At 50.7% G+C, this 18,624-nt stretch overlaps 1 protein-coding gene across 2 annotated transcripts; it reads right to left on the reverse strand.

The window, feature by feature from the left end:
- On the reverse strand, positions 1 to 7,507 carry SLC35C1 (solute carrier family 35 member C1). 2 transcript variants are annotated; one of them, XM_070383490.1, is made up of 3 exons: positions 7,403 to 7,507; positions 5,241 to 5,767; positions 1 to 1,085 (listed from the first exon to the last, which is right to left on the reverse strand). In XM_070383490.1, exons 1-3 carry the CDS (start codon positions 7,432 to 7,434, stop codon positions 526 to 528), a joined length of 1,119 nt encoding a protein of 372 aa, XP_070239591.1. In that variant the 5' UTR covers positions 7,435 to 7,507; the 3' UTR covers positions 1 to 525. The 2 variants fall into 2 exon arrangements, with proteins under 2 accessions (XP_070239591.1, XP_070239592.1); XM_070383491.1 differs by lacking the exon at positions 7,403 to 7,507 and adding an exon at positions 7,112 to 7,171.
- Between the last annotated feature and the right edge of the window lie 11,117 nt (positions 7,508 to 18,624).

Raw genomic sequence — 18,624 nt, forward strand, 5'->3', positions numbered from 1 at the left:
TTTGGGGTGGGGGGGGGTGTGGGGGGTGGGTCAAAGCTATGCTACCTGCCTGGGACACAGAGAGGTGAGGTTTCTCAAACCCTAAGCCTCTGGCGGGGGTCCCAGCCCCATCTCCCCTGAGTGTAAGTGAAGACTCGCTGGCTTTGCCAATGCTGTCCCTTCAAGGTGTGGCCTGTTCCCAACCTCAAAGGTCGTGTGGAGGTAGAAGGCCCTGGAAGGGGGCACAGTCTCTGGCACGTGCCCCTGTCCTAGTCCCTGCAAGCTGCTGCTCCTCCAGAGAACCTAACTGGCTCTTCTCACGGAGGTGTCCCTCCTCCCTATTGGAGGACAAAACCCTGCAACTAGGAAAGGGGTTGAGACGGGTCTGGCAACTTTCTGACGACACTGGGAAACACTGGCTCCATTTCAACCACCAGGTTCCCGTCACGTCTGTAAGGCCATAGTCTCCGGGTCCAGAGAGACACCTTCATTGCATTCAGGGGTGTGCTCCCAGGGGCTGGGCTGTGCCTGGGTCTCTGGAGAAGCTCACACCTCCATGTTGCTCTTCTCGTTCTCCCTGGGGTGGGGCTCCTCCTGCGTCTTCTTCATCTCCCGGCCCCTGACCCAGGTATAAGCAGAGGAGCCCCCCAGCACCATCATGTTGCTCGTCCACCAGAGAAAGCTCTTGGCCTCCTCATAGTAGAGGACGGCCAGCACCGTCTGGGCACAGGCTTTGGCTGTGCCAGACACGTTGTGGGTCAGGGGACTGGTGAACTTGATCTGCAGTCCCGTCACATAGCCGATGGCGAAGCCGAACAGGCCGCCCAGCGTCATCATAGCCCAGAAGTGGGCGCTGCCCAGCTGGGGGAAGGCGAGGAGGGCCCGGAGCTCCCCCAGCGCCAGGAGCAGGGGCAGGAAGAGGACGCAAGCGTTGGCGTTGTTGTAGAAGGTCAGACGCCAGATGCTGCCGTCCACCGCCGGGAGCACCTTCTTGGTATAGATGGCGTTGAGCGAGACGCAGAGGCTGGCGAGCACGCCGAAGAGGGTCCCCGTCCAAGACAGGGTGCCCTCTGCTCCTTCCTGGTCCACTCCAAGCCAGAAGCCACCTGCAGTGGGGAGAGGGGAACGAGCATGAGGAGGAGGAAGGACAGAGAATTTTGCCGCCCAAGTTTACAGACTGTGTCACGCTGATCTCATCATTCCGTCCCCCTGGCCCTTCCTGCAGGAAAGGTGTGCAAAGTCTCCACTACGTGCAAAGCACCACACAAGGGCTGGGGGAGTTAGGCCAGGGTAGGAACCCTTCCTCATGGGGCTTTGCATTCCAGCAGAGGAGAGAGCCATTAAAATGATTCCTTTCCCAATTACTTGTTTAATTGCAATTGTAATGAGGTCCATAAAACAGGACAGGGTGCTGTGAGAACCCTGTAACTGGACGACTGGGCTGGCCTGGGGCCCCCTCAAAAGCAACGTGTGAAATGGGTTCTGAGGGTTGAGCGTGGCTACAGCACTTAGTGGTGGGGGTGACCCTGGGCGAGTGACTTGAGGTCTCAGAGCCTCACTCAGCCTCCCGGTCTGTGAGATGGGAGTCTACCCTGGTGAGAAGCACTTATGGCCCGAGGCCTTTGGGGCTGCTTACTCTGAGACTATCATTTTGTGACACCTCCTACCCATGGAGCCTCCTCCAGGACAGGGTGCTGTGAGAACCCTGTAACTGGACGACTGGGCTGGCCTGGGGCCCCCTCAAAAGCAACGTGTGAAATGGGTTCTGAGGGTTGAGCGTGGCTACAGCACTTAGTGGTGGAGGTGACCCTGGGCGAGTGACTTGAGGTCTCGGAGCCTCACTCAGCCTCCCGGTCTGTGAGATGGGAGTCTACCCTGGTGAGAAGCACTTATGGCCCGAGGCCTTTGGGGCTGCTTACTCTGAGACTATCATTTTGTGACACCTCCTACCCATGGAGCCTCCTCGGCGCCCCACTGCCCACCCTCAGCTTGGCATGCTGGGCTCCCCAGGCCCTCGAACCCCATCTCCCATCACCCCGAGTCGCCACTCTCATCTCCCTGCTTCTCACACCAGGGTTCAGCACCCTTGATCATTTTCTGAACCAGAAACGCTCTCCTCCTTCTTGGGACATTGCACTCATTCTTTAGGTCAAAGCCAGCCTCTCCAGGGCTGAAGTCTCTCCTGGTACCCCCAGCACCCAGACCTCTTCCTGGCTTCCTCCTGCCTGTGCTTTCCTTCAAGACCCTTGCCTGCCCTGGGCTGGTAGGCACCTGCCCACGGGGACAGTACAGCCTCTCTAGCTTAGACCCCACTTTCCCAGAAGGCAGGGGCCGAAATCTTATACACGTTGTGTCTCCCACCACATGATTTTGGTGTCAGAGAGACCTGGACTCCGATCGGGCTCTGTCATTTAAAGGCTGGGTGGCCCATGGAAAGTCTACTTAAATTCTCTGAGCTCCCATGTCCTTCCGCTGTAGACATCTGGGTTCATGTTCTTGACCTTCACTCCAATCAATCTACTCTCTACCTTGCAGCCAGCGTGATCTTCCTACAGGACAGATCTGCTCAGGTCCTGTCCTGGCTTAAAGCCTCTCTGGGCATCTCCACAGCCCTCAGGAAACAGTCCAGGCTCACTTAACTTGGGCAGCCTCACGGGCACAGCCTGCTCTGGCCCAGCCACGCAGAAATGCGTGTTTTTTCTTCTGCCTAGAACGTTCTCTCCTCACTTCTTCCTTACATCCATCTAGTACTTCCTTTGGAATGCCAGCTTAGAACCCTCCCTCCCTGCTTTTCTCTCTCCCGTCTCCACCCCGCCAGGGTTTCCTCAGCACCTTTTATATCTGAGTCATGGCATAACTTCTTGACTGCCAGGCATCAACCCCATGCCCTCCAGGAGCGTGGGAGCTGCATCTACCTTTTCAGAATCTGCATCCCCAGAGCTCTTGGCACATGCTTGGCCAGTGAGTAATATCTGCTGAGTGAATGCATGTAGGTTGTTTTGGAGGTGGTCGTGAGGATCAGAGGAGACAAGACTGGGCCGTAAGCACTTGCTGGAAGTGTTCTCTTTCTCGTCAGCACCTTTGCAAAGAGGTACCCCCAGCCTGGTTCTGGGGGCACAGCCAGAGGGCCCCCAGCCCTCCTGCCGGTTACCTTTTGAGTCCAGAAGAGGGACTGCCCCTTTTAAAATTCCAGACCCCAGAGGGAATCTCAGCCAAGAAGGAGCACTGAATGATACTGTCCAAGGAAGGGAGGAGGAGGGGACCAGGACGGGAGGAGGAGGGGGCCTGGAGAGTCACCTGAGACCCACGTTCCCCCACAAGGAGGAACGGGGGTGGGGTGGGGTGGGTGGAGGGGGTGGGGGGTAGGGCAACACTGCGGAGAGGAGGCCCAGGCGCTGGGCCAGCAGACAGCACTACCTCCTGGGCGCCTGTCCCAGCAGCCAACCAGTGAATGTCCTTTCCCAGAAGCTGTCTCACCATCCACTACTCTGATTACTTTTCAGACTTGGGCCTAGTTTCCCTACAGACTTCACGGGCCTGCATGTAAATTAGCCAATCAGGAAGTCCCTCCCTCTCCCCCCACACCCCCCACTCCATAAATTCAGCGGGCTGAAGTGGAGATCCCTGGGGCATTTGTCTAAGTAAGGCCTGGGAGTCCATACCAACTCCCTGGGGGAGGAAATGGGAGCTGCTGAGATGGATCTGCCAGGGGTCTTGGCAGCTGCCATCACTCCAACCTCTGCCATTCTCTCTCTCTCACCTTGAACTGAGACTGGGCAGGCCTAGGTCCACAGTGGCTCAATGAGGAAAACATTTTCTAGGACAGGTGGCATGGGATGGGCCCCTCCCCACCACTGGTGCAACTCAGCTTGGGGACTCAGATACTAACCAAGACGATGTAGGTCAACCAAGATGAAGTCTGCAGAATCAGGAAGAACCTGAACAGGTTCAAAGAAAGATTCCGTTCCTGGAAGACTGAGCCTCAGGAGGACTCTGAGGAGGTGGGAAGCTGGAGGTGCTCCTACCTAATGGGCTGCAATAAAACACTTTGTGATGATGGAAATGATCTACCATCTGTGTCGTCCAGTACAACAGCCACTGGCCACACGTGGTGACTGAGCACTTGAAATGTGAATACAGAATCAGGTCACAACTGAGAAACTGAATTTTAAAAATGTCATTGAATTTGAATGGAAATAGACCCATATGGTCAGTGGCTACTGAACTAGATGGCACAGTTCTAACCTCTAGGGCAGGGTCCCCAACCTCCAGGCCATGGACCAGTATGTCCTGTCAGATCAACGGTAGCATTAGATTAGAAATACAATGTGCAATAAATGTAATGGGCATGAATTATCCTGAAACCATCCCCCCACTCCCAAGTCTGTGGAAAGACTCTTCCACGAAACTGGTCCCTGGGGCCGAAAAGGCCAGGGGCCGCTGCTCTAGGGGACAAGAACAGAGCGGAGTGATTAGAAATACAGGCTTGGGGGAGCAGCCAGTTTGAGTATCCATCCCAGGCTGGATACTTCCTAGCTGTGGGGCCCTGTGAGTGACTTAACCTGTCTGGTGTCAGTTTCCTTGTGTGTACATAGTCGGTCATGGTGATGATAATACCATTCAGGCAACCTCTGGGCAACATAGGAGATGCTGTATGCAAATAATTAACACAGTGTCCCCAGTAGTAATTTTTATTTTCTGAGGGTCAAGTCTGGGAAGACAGCTAAGTTATCCCATAGCATATCTCTTGCCACCGTCTCAGGCATTATCGTAAGCCTGCAAGGTCAGAGGATGATGGTACACATATATTTATTAAAAGATGCAATGTCCTCTAGAAAGAGCACTGGGTGAGAAGTCAGGACACTCGAACTCTTGAGAAGCAATAGAATACAGTGGTCAAGTGTAAGGAGCCAGATTACTTGATCAGATCTCACCTCTACCACTTATTAGCTATGTGCTGTGTGATCTTTGACAAATCACTTAACCTCTCTGTGCCTTGGTTTTCCCTGTGTGAAGTATAGATTGTAATCCCATCTTGTTTGAAGGACCCTGATTAGGCCCCTAGCTCGCTGGATGACCTCCAGAAAGTTATTTGCCCTCTCTGGACCCCAGACTCTTCATATGACGGTCAAAACAAGGGAGCCGGGGCAGATAAAGCCCAAAGATGTTTGACAGGGTTGTTCTTTAGGGTTTCAGCTCCCATCCTCCCCCAATCCCCTCCCCACTGTGCCCACTCCCTGTGTCCCTGGCTGGCCACTCACCGATGATGACGCTGCAGGTGAGCAAGGCATAGAAGGAGGTGGTTTGCTTGAGCAGCAGGTAGGAGAGCAGCACATTGAAGACGGTGGTGAGTGAGCGACCCACGTTGTAGAAGGCCACACCCACATACTTGAGGCAGAGGTTATTGAAGGTGATCATGCCAATGAAGACCACAGACAGGGGCAGGACGCTGCGGGCCACCTTGAGGTCCAGGTGCAGGGCGGGGAAGTCCACGGTTCCAGGGCAGCAGGTGGCCAGTGAGCTGAGGCCCTTGCACAGCAGCACGGTCACCAGGCACTGGTAGAAGGTGACGAAGATGGGGGTGTCCAGCCGCAGGGAGGGGCTATCCAGCAGGTACTTGTTAAGGAACACCATGGAGATGGACGTGACCCAGTAGAGAGAGACGACCAGGGCGATCTGCAGTGCCCGCAGCACAAAGGGCTTCTCCTGGCTGGCCTCTGCCTCTCCAGAGGGATCGGAAGTCCCCATCAGTGCCATGTGCAGGATTTTTGACCGCTTCAGAGAGGCCCTGTTCATGGTAGCAGAGGAGCTGGGTCAGCTCACAGCCAGACTGATTTCCTGGAGTACAGGGCAGCGAGCTCACATCTGCTTTCTGCAAGCTGAAGTCCTCAACTGTCACATGGCGGGTGGCCTGGAGGCCTCCCACTCTTCTCTCGGATGGAGAGGTTCTGCTTTGGGGTGAGCTCCACCACCTGCTCCCACCCTCAGGGGACTCATCAGACAAGACAGGGGAAAGGTGCCCGATGGGCTAAGGCTGGACGGAAATGACAAGTTAGGGGAGAAGGGGCTGGAACCGAGTAAGAAGGAAACCAGCGGGAAGTGGGGGAGGGGAGGAATGGAAGAAGAAAGGGGGAGCAGGAGAAACGCAGGGCGAAGGGGCTTCAAAAGGGCGGGGGACAGCGTGAGGAAGAGGTGCGGAGAGAAACAGGCATGGGCTGCTATGGGAGAGAAAAGGTTCGCAGGGCGAGAAGGGGGAGGCATGCAAGGAGCTGAAAAGAGGGTGTGCGGGGGGGATTTGGAAAGAGGGTGCAGGCGAGGTCAGGGGCGCTCAGGGCCCGGGTCCTCCGGACCCGCAGTGGACTGGGCGGGTCCAAGCCCACGGCGCGCGGTCTTCCCAGGCTCCAAGCTTCCACTCGGTCCCGAAGCCTCCAGATACCTGAGGCCCCTCCCCCGGGGGAGGCGGGACCAGGACTCATTTCCTGACACGCCCCCAACACCCTCCTTAAAGAGCCCGCGCGCCGGTATCTCCCTTAAAGCCACAGCGTCTGAGAATTGGCCTTCCGAGTCTGGCTCGCGGTGGGCCCCTGGCAGCCCGTGGGCGCTCCTCGCCCGCAGCTGGTGGTGCTGGGTGTTGGATCTCGGTAGCCGCGGAAGGGTCCTGTGGGTGCTAGAGCCTCGGCCCCCTTCCAGCAAGCCCTCCCTCCCTGCTCCATCTCCTCGAGAGGCTTAACTCCCTCCGACTCAGCTCATCTGCAGGGCCATCTTGTCCCTCATCCGGGCAGGACCGCGTCCCCGGAGCCCTGGCGCCACCCCGAGTCCCCTGGGGTCCAGAGAACCGTGGGCCCCGCCGCATCTCTCCACCTAGCCGCGCTCGCACTTCCAAAACCTTGTTGCAATGGCCTCCTTCTCCCTACTTTCTCAGCCCCCAGCCCTCTCCCGAGCCTGAAACCCACCCCCCAGGAACGCCCCCACCCCAGATTCGAGGCCCTCCGGGTGGCCCAATCCGACCCTCAAGGCAGCACCCCACTCCCCCTCTCAGAAGCCCCACCCACCCACCCCCAGGCCGGACCCAGCCGCAAGCTCCTGCCCCGGGGCTGGCGGTCCCTAGCCGCGAGGCGACCCCGGCGCTCACCTCCTCTGCACTGGCCGCCTGCCCACGCAGCCTGGCGCTGCACCTGCCGCGCCGCGCCCAGGGCCGCGCCCGCGGGAGATTACTTCCTGCTCCCAGCCCCTGGCGTGGGCGCCGCGCCAGCCTCGCCCACCAGCTCCCCACGTGGAACTGGGTCGGCCGCAGGGCGACCCAGGCCGCAGCCTAATCTTGGCTGCGAGTTATCCCGCCGGTCGTGGGAGCAGGCCCCCTTCTCTTTCCAAGGCCACCCCAGAACCGGGTATCCCGCCCGGGATCCCCCACCACTCCAGTTACCGCGGCTTGCAGGTCCCAGTACCCCGCTGCATTCGACCGGCTGCCGGCCTGTGCTTCCAGAAATGTGTTCGGGGGAACAGCCGAGATTCTTCCCGCCGGCAGTCCGGCGGTTAGTGGAGGGTCCCCCTCCCCCTCCCAAGGATGGGGCCTGGGAAATGGTCGCCAGCCTGGGCCATCACTCACCAGGCAGCCGGGAGGACCGACTTTTTCCTGGTTCCCGCTCTAGACACTAACGTTGGGTAACTGCTCCAGAGTTACCGTCCTTAAAACTAGGAGGCTGGACTTTGCAAGTGGGTCTCAACCTCCTAGCTGATATGGTTGAAAGTAAGGACTACGATTTGTTTGTAATATTTCAAACACCATTTGATTAGTCCCTTTTGATTTGTGAATGAGAAGTCTGAGATTTACTTGAAAATACTTAGAATTCTCAAGACCACCCCGCTCCCCTGCAAGAAAACCCCAAAGGTTGATAGATAAAACGAGACAGGCAATTGTTGAAGTTAGGCTTGGGTACATGGAGGATACAAGAGTCTCCTTACTTCTATGTACATTTGAAATTTTCCATAATAAAAAGGTAAAACCTATGGAGTACATTTAGAGTCTTACTTGCTAACTGCATAAACCCTCACCAGTGTTTCAAACAGCCCATGGTGGGCTATGGGAACTGAAAGGGTTGCAGTGGAATAAGCACCCATCAACAGCCCCAGCCAGGGCAGACCTCCAGGGTGAGCTCTGCCCCAGGCCTGCCTTCTTCCTCCTGAAATGGGACTTCCTGCTTCCTAGTTATGGGCAGGTCTCTAGGTGGAGGATACCATTTGATCACCTTGTCACCTTGGGGATCAAATTACCCTTTGGGGGAAGGAACGGCTTAAAGGGACTGAGCTGGTCCTCTGACTCGGAGAGTCTCACTCCAGGGCCAAACATTAAAGGGTGTGGGTTTCAGTTTGTGAAGAGCAACCCCTAAACCTGCTCTTCTCTCTTAGGCCTGATATTTCACCATGACAAATACTTCAGTGACACACAGGGCAAGCTTGTTTCTAAGAGGCTGTGGTTTCCTGGAAGGGCCCTTTAGCTTGGCAGGTTCAGTTCAGTTGCTCAGTCCTGTCCGACTCTTTGCAATCCCATGGACTGCACCATGCCAGGCTTCCCTATCCATCACCAACTCCCGAAGCCTACTCAAACTCATATCCATCGAGTCGGTGATGCCATCCAACCATTTCATCCTCTGTGGTCCCCTTCTCCTCCCACCTTCAATCTTTCCCAGCATCAGGGTCTTTTCCAATGAGTCAGTTTTTCACATCAGGTGGCCAAAGTATTGGAGTTTCAGCTTCAGTGTCAGTTCTTCCGATGAATATTCAGGACTGATTTCCTTTAGGATCGACTGGTTGGATCTCCTTTCAGTCCAGGAGACTCTCAAGAGTCTTCTCCAACACCACAGTTCAAAAGCATCAATTCTTCGGCACTCAGCTTTCATTATGGTCCAACTCTCACATCTGTACATGGCAGGTTAACAGGAATTAATTTATCTGATGAATGTGCTGTCACCTGGATCCCCTAGGGCAGAAATATATGATCTATATAGGCCTGATGCACTTCACCGAGAGAGACCCAGGGACAGTCTACACTGGATATTTGGGGCACAGTCTGGGCTCTCGGGGGGCCAGGAAACCAAGGCCTATCCCTGTGTCCAATCCCTCCCCGGATGCTGTATCTGAAATTCCACCATTATCGACACTCCCTTGATTAAGGTTGTGACAGGCCAGTACTGTAAATCTCACAGGTCCCAATCCTTTTAGCTTTTCACAGGGAAAGGAGCAGTGGGGATGTTTCACAGAGATCTAAGGCCTTAGGAGCTGTGCACTTTGCACAAACTGCTTCTGAGTTGTTTTTATGCTATGCTATGCTATGCTATGCTAAGTCACTTCAGTCGTGTCTGACTCTGTGCGACCCCATAGACGGCAGCCCACCAGGCTCCCCCGTCCCTGGGATTCTCCAGGCAACAACACTGGAGTGGGTTGCCATTTCCTTCTCCAATGCGTGAAAGTGAAGTCGCTCAGTCGTGTCTGACCCTCAGCGACCCCATGGACTGCAGCCTTCCAGGCTCCTCCATCCATGGGATTTTCCAGGCAAGAGTACTGGAGTGGGTTGCCATTTCCTTCTCCAGTCTGAGTTGTTTTTAAGGAATGTTAATTGTTTAATCCGATTATAAAAGGTGAAGTTTTAGGTTTTGTCAAGAATAATTATCCAGGGTGTGAACTTGGTATGAGGCAGGTCATGAGGTCATTAATGCAGCAGCTGGACCGTTTATGGGTGTGGTCCTATTTTCTTAACCTTGACTGGGAGCCACTAATGATGTCAGAAGGAGACAACACCTACAAGTCAGGATGAACAGAACTAACCTCCCAGGGATCGGGGGTGGGGGGGGGGGGGGCAGTGCACTGGTAGCAGGAGGGCCTGAGTGCTCCTGGGAACACACAGGTATTGACTGTCTCAAGCCTGAGTTCAGCAAGGATTCCTGAGCCTGTTGTATGTGGTGGACGTTACTAATTTCCCACCAAAATTCATTTCCCATTTGTCCAAGATAATTGTATGGTTGCCTAGCCAGAGGGCACATTTCCCAGGGTCCCTTGTGGGTAGGTGAACCACCACGTGACTTTGTGCATCGGGAATGGAGGTGATGTGTTGTATGTTCCAAGTCTAGGCCTTAAAATGTTAGGTGGGCGCTCCTCCGTGTTCTCTCCTCCTCTTCCTATAACCCGAGACCTAAATGTGCCTGTCACCCAGCTGTTACCATGGCTGCTGCTGCTGCTGCTAAGTCGCTTCAGTCGTGTCCCACTCTGTGCGACCCCTGAGACGGCAGCTCACCAGGCTCCCCCGTCCCTGGGATTCTCCAGGCAAGAACACTGGAGTGGGGTGCCATTGCCTTCTCCGTGTTACCATGGAGATGAGGTCAATTTTTAGAGGCTGTTGGAGAAGGATGATGGAAAGAGCCAGGGTTTCTGATTGTGTGGTGTGGAGCCACCTGCCAACCTGCCCTGACTGCTTTGAGACTGTTCTTGGAGAGGGGGATCAACTTACATCCCTGAAACCCTGATGGCGTTATGAAGGGATCTCTTTGTTACAGCAATTAGGCCTTTACCCACATACTGACCATAGTCTATACGCCTTTCTCCTGAGATATATGTGTATTCTCTAGACAAAATTGGGGCTTCCCTGTGGGCTCAACGGTAAAGAATCTGCTTGCAATGCAGGAAACCTGGGTTCGATCCCTGGGTTGGGAAGATCCCCTGGAGAAGGGAATGACAACCCACTCTAGTATTCTTGCCTGGAGAATTCCATGGACAGAGAAGCCTATTGGGCTATAGTTCATGGGGTTGAAGAGTCGAACACAACTGAGAAACTAACACTTTCACTTTTCTTTTTAGGCAAAATTAAGAAGGCATGACATTGTGAGTCGGATCCCTCTCTTGCTTTCTCTCTCTCCATTTATCATCTATCCATTCATCCATCCATCCTGTCCCTATCTAGGACCTGACACAATTCCCACCACAGTAGCTATTCAGCACTACTTCCCTGGTGGCTCAGACAGTAAAGCGTCTGCCTACAATGAAGGAGACCGGGGTTCAATCCCTGGGTTGGGAAGATCTCCTGGAGAAGGAAATGGCACCCCACTCCAGTACTCTTGCCTGGAAAATCCCATGGATGGAGAAGCCTGGTAGGCTACAGTCCATGGGGTCCCAAAGAGTTGGACACGACTGAGCGACTTCACTTTCGACTTTCAACTTTCGACCTCTTTGTGGAATGAGTGGAAGTCACACCACCACTAGAGATACCTGATTTAAGACCTGTGGCTCTATGCCCTGAAAAGCTTAAAAGGCTTCTCATTCACCCTGTGTGTGATTCGAAACAAAAATCTGTCCTAAACTGTAAAATAATGTAAACAGAGAAGAAAAAAGTTCTGATTTTTTTTCATGATTGGAATGTTCTTTGGAGTGTTCCAGGGGGAAAAAAAGCCTTTCCTTTGCTGGTACTCATTGCCCACCCCAGGAGTTGGCAAATATTTTCTGTAAAGGACCAGAGAGTAAGCATTTTAGACTCAGTGGACTATATGGTCTTTGTCACAACTATTCAACACTGCTGTTGTAGTGTTGTAACAAACAGGTGCTGCTATGTTTCAATAAAACTTTATAAAAATAGCCCATGGACTGGATTGGCTCACTGGTGTAGTTTGCTGACCCCTGGTTCACCCTCTGTTAACTTAACCTTCTTTCTTACCAACATTACCCATATTTTATTTGCATGTCAATGTGTCTACCTAAAAATACTCATTCACCAGACCTCCTTGCAGCTAGATGTGGTCATGTGACATACTTTTGACCAAAGAGTTATAAGCTGAGAATTTTTGGAGAAGCCTTTGCTTTCTTATATGAGTAGTCTTTATTGCTTCTTTTTCTTACATGTTCTGTCTATAATGCAGACATGTGGTCTGGATGGGCAGCAGCCACCTTGTAACCATGAGACAAGAGATAGGAGGAAAGCAAAGGGTGGCAGAGCAGAAGTGTGGAGAGAGCCTTCCTGAGTCCCTTAGAGCTTGGAGGAGCCGCCATCCAGCTCTGCACCACCTGCTCTTTATTGCAGGAGATGAATAAGCCCCTGTCAGTGCACCCTTACAGCAAGGTCCAGCTATATCAGGTAACTCTTTACTGCTGAAACTCATGTCTAAGATTCCAGTAAGGCCTGGAGTTGGGTGGTACTGGGTCTGAAGCTGCAAGGGAGGGGATACAATAATCAAGGAGTGAATACAAGCCGCAGACCTGGAGGCCGGCTAGAGAATTTCAAAGCAGGGCTCGTTTGCTAGACAGGGATTAGGAGTGGCGGAGCCGGGCAAATCCCAAAGCATGAGATGCATGGCCAGGGGACGAAGGACTGTTAGCAAAGAAGTTCCAGTGTAGGAGACGGCGTTCTGTAGACCAGAGTAGGAGAGTTGAGGATTAGCAAGAGCTGGTTCTCTGTAACGATAACATCTATCAGAGACAGCACCTTTATGTTAGGGTCTGGCTTCTGGGAAGCACTTAGCTTGAGATCGTGCAGGCCTTTTTGGTTTTTTTGAGATCTAGGATAGCCAAAAGCATTACTTCCCAAAGCTCCTGTAACACGCACCTGAGTAATCTCCAAGCCAGAGTGATGATTCCCCAGGTTAGGTGCGAACCTGTGGGGAGTGAGTGACAGAACCAGTCCTGCCGGTGGAAGGTGTTTTACTAACCCTTATTGGAGGTGGCCCCATGCCGGGATTTTCCATGTACAACATGGCAGTCCTTGCAACAAGGCTGCGAGGGACACTCTCTTGTTTTAATCTCTGTTTTACAGATGAGGAAAGTGAGATCCCAGACACGAGGGGTCACTAACCCAAGGCCACCCAGTGAGGAGGGAAGAGTCGGATTTAAAACCAGACTGGTCTGATTGCTGAGCTGAAGTTTATTCTGCTGCATGAGCTCAGTGCTCGGAGCCCGGTTTCCCGGTTGGTCTCCTGGGTCATTGGTCCTATGGTGTGACCCTGGCATTACTGCCCTCTGTCCTGCAGTTTGTTGAGGGGCAGATATGTGCCTCAGGCCTCACTGCCCCGACCCTCAGGGAACTTGCCGTGCTGTCTCAAGAGCCCTCTGGTTGGTCTACTATTGGATCTTTTTCTCTAACTTTTTCACCTGTTAGTTTCATCTCCCACATGGATTGTAAAGTCCCAGTGGCAGGAAGCATGTAGCTAATAGTTGTGTATCATTATCAGGCCCTGCTCTGGGCCATGCCCTGGCCTCAATACTGCATGGACTAATTCCTCTAGCCTCATGATAACTTTTTGAGATGCTATATTATCCTATTTTATGGAAGGAAACCGAGATCCAGGGAGACAAAGTAAATCACCTAAGGTCATAGGAGCTTGTAGACAGTAGAGCTGGGATTTGAATCCAGGCTGACTGACTTACTTAACTATTAATGTTATACTGCCTGTCTTTGAGCATACAGCACTTTGCAGTTTGCAAAGCATTTTCAAACACATTAAAAAAAAAGTTTTCAGAATATTAGAACTCTAAAGTGTGTTAGAGATCGTCTGTTCTAAACCCCTCACATTACAGAGAAGGAAACAGGTCCAGAGAGGGGCAGTTTATGAAAAATTGAGACAGCCACTACTCTCTTGACTGCTGACAGCCTTGCAGATGCCAAGCTCCTTCCCTGGACTGGAGCTCCGTGAGCACAGGGGCTGTGCCATTGGGCACCTTTAATTCTTCAGCACCTAACAGAGCCTCAGACATAGTAGATGCTCAGGGAGTGTGTGTTAAATGAATATGAGTCTAAGATGATCAACGTCGATAATTATCAGTTCAGTCGCTCAGTAGTGTCTGAGTTTTTCGACCCCATGGACTGCAGTACACCAAGCTTCCCTGTCCATCACCAACTCCCAGAGCTTGCTAAAACTCATGTCCATTGAGTAGGTGATGCCATCCAACCCTCTCATCCTCCGTCATCCCTTTCTCCTTCTGCCTTCAATCTTTCCCAGCATCAGGGTCTTTTCCAATGAGTCAGTTCTTTGCATCAGGTGGCCAGAGTATTGGAGCTTCCGCATCAGTCCTTTCAATGAATATTCAGGACTGATTTCCTTTAGGATTGACTGGTTTGATCGTCTTTCTGTTCAAGGGACTTTCAAGAGTCTTCTCCAACACCACACTTTAAAAGCCTCAGTTCTTCGGTGCTCAGCTTTCTTTATGGTCCAACTCTCACATCTATACGTGACTACTGGAAAAACCATAGCTTTGACGAGACAGATCTTTGTCTGTAAAGTAATGTCTCTGCTTTTTAATATGCTGTCTAGGTGGGTCACAACTTTTCTTCCAAGGAGCAAGCGTCATTTAATTTCATGGCTGCAGTCACCATCTGCAATGATTTTGGAGTCCAAGAAAATAAAGTCTGTCACTGTTTCAACTGTTTCCCCATCGATTTGCCATGAAGTGATGGGACTGGATGCCATGATCTTTGTTTTTTGAATGTTGAGTTTTAAACCAGCTTTTTGACTCTCCTCTTTCACTAAGAGACTCTTTAGTTCTTCTTTGCTTTCTGCCATAAAGGTCATGTTCATAAAGGTGTCGTCTGCATTTCTGAGGTTATTGATATTTCTCCCGGCCATATTGATTCCAGCTTGTGCTTCTTCCAGCCCAGCATTTTGCATCACGTACTCTGCATATAAGTTAAGTAAGCAGGGTGACAGTATACAGCTTTGTCATACTCCTTTCTCAATTTTGAACCAGTCCATTGTTCCATGTCTGGTTCTAACTGTTGCTTCTTGACCTGCATACAGATCTCTCAAGAGGCAGGTCAGGTGGTCTGGTATTCCCATCTCTTTAAGAATTTTCCACAGTTTGTAGTGATCTACACAGTCAAAGGCTTTGGCATAGTCAATAAAGCAGAAGTTTATGTTTTTTCTGGAATTCTCTTGCTCTTTCTATGATCCAACAATGTTGGCAATTTGATCTCTGATTCCTCTGCCTTTCCTAAATCAGCCTGAACATCTGGAAGTTCTCGGATCACAAACTGTTGAAGCCTAGCTTGGAGAATTTTGAGCATTACTTTGCTAGCATATGAGATGAGTGCAATTGTGTGGTAGTTTGAACATTCTTTGGTATTGCCTTTCTTTGGGATTGGAATAAAAACCGACCTTTTCCAGTCATGTGGCCACTGCTGAGTTTTCCAAATTTGCTGGCATATTGAGTTCAATACTTTAACAGCATCATCTTTTAGGATTTGAAATAGCTCAACTGGAATTTCTTCACCTCCACTAGCTTTGTTCATAGTGATGCCTTCTAAGGCCCACTTGACTTCGGACACCAGGATGTCTAGGTGAGCGATCTCACCACTGTGGTTATCTGGGTCATTAAGATCTTTTTTGTATAGTTCTTCCATGTATTCTTGCCACCTTTTCTTAATATCTTCAGCTTCTGTTAGGTCCATACCATTTCTGTCGTTATTATCAGGGAAATGCAAGTCAAAACACCCATGAGACATCACCTCACACATGTCCAAAGGACTGTCATCAAAAAGAACACAAATAATGAGGGTTGGTGAGGATGTGGAAAAAAGGGAACCATTGCACGCTTTGGTGGGAATGTAAATTGGTGCAGCCACTGTAGAAAACAGTATGAAGAGCTCTCAAAAAGCTATAAATAGAACTACCATATGACTCAACAATTCCATTCCTGAGTATGTATCCGAAAAAACCCAAAAATACTAGTTCGAAAAGATCCATGCACCTCAGTGTTCATAACAGCTCTATTTACAACATCCAAGTCATAGAAGCAACCTAAATATGTCCATCAGATAAATGGATAAAGAAGGGGACACACACACACACAACGAAATATTACTCAGCCATAGAAAAGATAAAAATTTTGCCATTTGCAGCGACATGGATGGACTTGGAGGACATGAAGTGAAATAAACCAGAAGAGACAAAGACTATATGATATCACTTTTTACATGGAATTTAAAAAGGACAATGAACTACTGAATATAACATAAAAGAAGCGTATTCACAGATATAGAGAGCAAACTGGCGTCCACCAGTGTGTGTGCTGGGGGTTAATACAGAGATGGAAGGGTGGGAGGTACAAAGTATTGGGCGTAAGACAGGCTACAGTGATTACAGTGATATACAATGTATATCAACAAGATACAGCCAACATTTTGTAATAACTGCAAATGGAGTATAATCTTTAAAAAATGGAATATAACATAAAAAATTAAAAAATAAATGGACATGAGTCTGCTGTGGGCATTATTATCACACACACCATTTCACCCCAGTTATGCCTCAAGGCATGTAAGCTTGATGCTTGGCACAGAGTTAAGTGTCCTGGGTTGACTAGAGTTCAACCCTCCAACTCATCCCCAGAACCTCAGAATAGGAGCTTACTTGAAATTGGGTTTTAACAGATGTATTTCATTAAGTTAGAATGAGCTCATACCGGGTTAAGTTGGACTCTAAACCCTATGACTGGTGTTCTTATAAGGAGGGAGGTTTGGAGACAGAGGTGACACAGGGAAGAAGGTCATGCGAAGGCGGAGGTGGAGGCTGGAGAGGGTGGAGTCATGCAGCTACCAGTCAGGATGCTCCAAGAGTTGCTGGAGAGCATCGGAAGCCAGCAGAGAAGCATGGAACAGATTCTCCTCCAGAGCCTCCCAAGGAACCCACCCTTGACACCTTGATGCTGGACGTCTGGCGGTGACAGAGTAAATTGCCATTGTTTTGAGCTGCTGAGTTTGTGGTAATTTGTTATGACAGCACTAAGAAATTAATATAGTACCTGCATGCGTGCTAAGTTGCCTCAGTGGTGTTCGACTCTTCACGGCCCCATGGACTGTAGCCTGCTGGGCTCCTCTGTCCATGGGATTCTCCAGGCAAGAATACGGGAGTGGGTTGCCGTGCCTTCCTCCAGGAGATCTTCCCAACCCAGGGATTGAAACTGCATCTCTTAACATCTCCTGCATTGGTAAGCAGGTTCTTTACCGCTAGTACCACCGGGGAGGAAATTAATACGATATGTTTGTGAAAAACAAAATTAAAAACTCTCGCCTGACTGATAAATGTCTTGATAGCAACAACTATCAAGTCTTTTCTCAGTCTTGGCTGGGAGTGACAGGAGAAAGGGTACCAGCTGCTAATTGACTGCGTAACCCCCCAGCAGACCTCAAGGCATAGTGGAAATCTCCTTAGACTTCTAGTTTTGGGCCTGGTATCTACAATCTTTTGACTTTGGATAATTCTCTCCACCTCTCTGGACCTTTGTTTTCCTATCAGTAAAATGGGAGAGGAGCCAGGCTTGCTGGTCTCAAAAGAAGAAACTCTGACCCTTGTCCCAGATGGTATGTGGAGGGACGGGGAAGAGCTTGTTGAAGCAAAATGGAATATATTGGCTGATGTTCCTGAGAAGTCCAGGGGGAGTGGCTGGCTTTAGGTGAGCTTGACCCACAAGCTTGCCCATGCTGTGCTGAGTTGCTTCAGTCATGTACGACTCTTTGCCACCCAATGAACTATAACCCACCAGGTTCCTCTGTCCATGGGATTCTCCAGGCAAGAATACTGAAGTGGGTTGCCGTTCCCTTCTCCAGGGGATCTTCCTGATGCAGGGATTGAACCCATATCTCCTGTGTCTCCTGCATTAGCAGGCAGGTTCTTTACCACTAGTGCTGCCTGGGAAGCCCCCCAGAAGCCCAAACAATGCCATCAAACAGATCCTGGTCTGGGCTCTTCTCCAAGCATTGGCTTTGTTCTCAGACTCCATATGATGGCAAATGGCTTTAAGCATTCCAGACCTCATGCCATTCAGGTTTTTTTTTAAAAAATAGACTTTATTTTTTAGAGCAGTTTTAGGTTCCCACCAAATTTGAGCAAAGGTACAGAGATTTTTCATAACCTCCATCCCCTACACATGTACAGCTCCCCATTATCAACACCCCCCACCAGAGCGGTACCTTTGTTAGAATCCTTGAATCTACATTGATACATCATTATCACTCAGAGTCTGCAGTTTACATTAGGGTTCATTCTTGATGCTTTATATTTTATGGGTTTTGACATATATGTATATGTATAAAGACATATCTACCATTATACTATCGTATACAATCATGTTTCTGCCCTAAAAAGTATCACTCAAGTTTAAATCTGGTGGGGAAAAAAAAATCAGGTTCTCAAAACCCTTGAGGTTCGCTCTGATTGGTCCAGCTCTGGTCACATGACCACCCTTGATCAATTGCTGTGGCCAGGTAGATAAATCCAGCATCTGGCTTAAGCCCTGCACAGCAAGCTCCACCGTTGCACCCAGATAAGATGATCTGAGAGTGGGGAAGCTTTGGCTCCAGAAATAAAATTAGAAGGGGGAAGAAGAAACGGGGTTGATGCTGAACTGGCAAACTACCCGTATGTGCTGTGAAGGCCTGTATTGTGAAGGAAAGGGTGTCTGGAGGGTTGCGGGGACCTCGTCCCTCTCCCTTTGCTCCTGTGGTTACACCTGGTTCAGTGTTCTCCCACATTCGCCCCTAAATCTGTCTAGATTCTTGTCTCAGGACTCTGTGCAGACATCACTTCCCTAGGGAAACTCTCCAATTAGACAAGGTCTCCCCGATGTGCACTCCCGCGGCTTCCCTTTGTCAATGAGTTATGAGGAAAGTGCACACAG

This window comes from Bos mutus, chromosome 15 (genome assembly GCF_027580195.1).
Source record: "Bos mutus isolate GX-2022 chromosome 15, NWIPB_WYAK_1.1, whole genome shotgun sequence".
NCBI lineage: Eukaryota > Metazoa > Chordata > Mammalia > Artiodactyla > Bovidae > Bos > Bos mutus.

What these genes read in the sequence shown, in the direction of transcription:
- SLC35C1 (XM_070383490.1), bottom strand. Translation starts at nt 7,434, where the DNA reads ATGCAGCGGGGTACTGGGACCTGCAAGCCGCG. An exon ending in ACTGGGACCTGCAAGCCGCG is followed by an intron (nt 5,768 to 7,402) that starts GTAACTGGAGTG and finishes TACCATGAACAG; the next exon opens with GGCCTCTCTGAAGCGGTCAA. An exon ending in CACCTGCAGCGTCATCATCG is followed by an intron (nt 1,086 to 5,240) that starts GTGAGTGGCCAG and finishes TCCCCACTGCAG; the next exon opens with GTGGCTTCTGGCTTGGAGTG.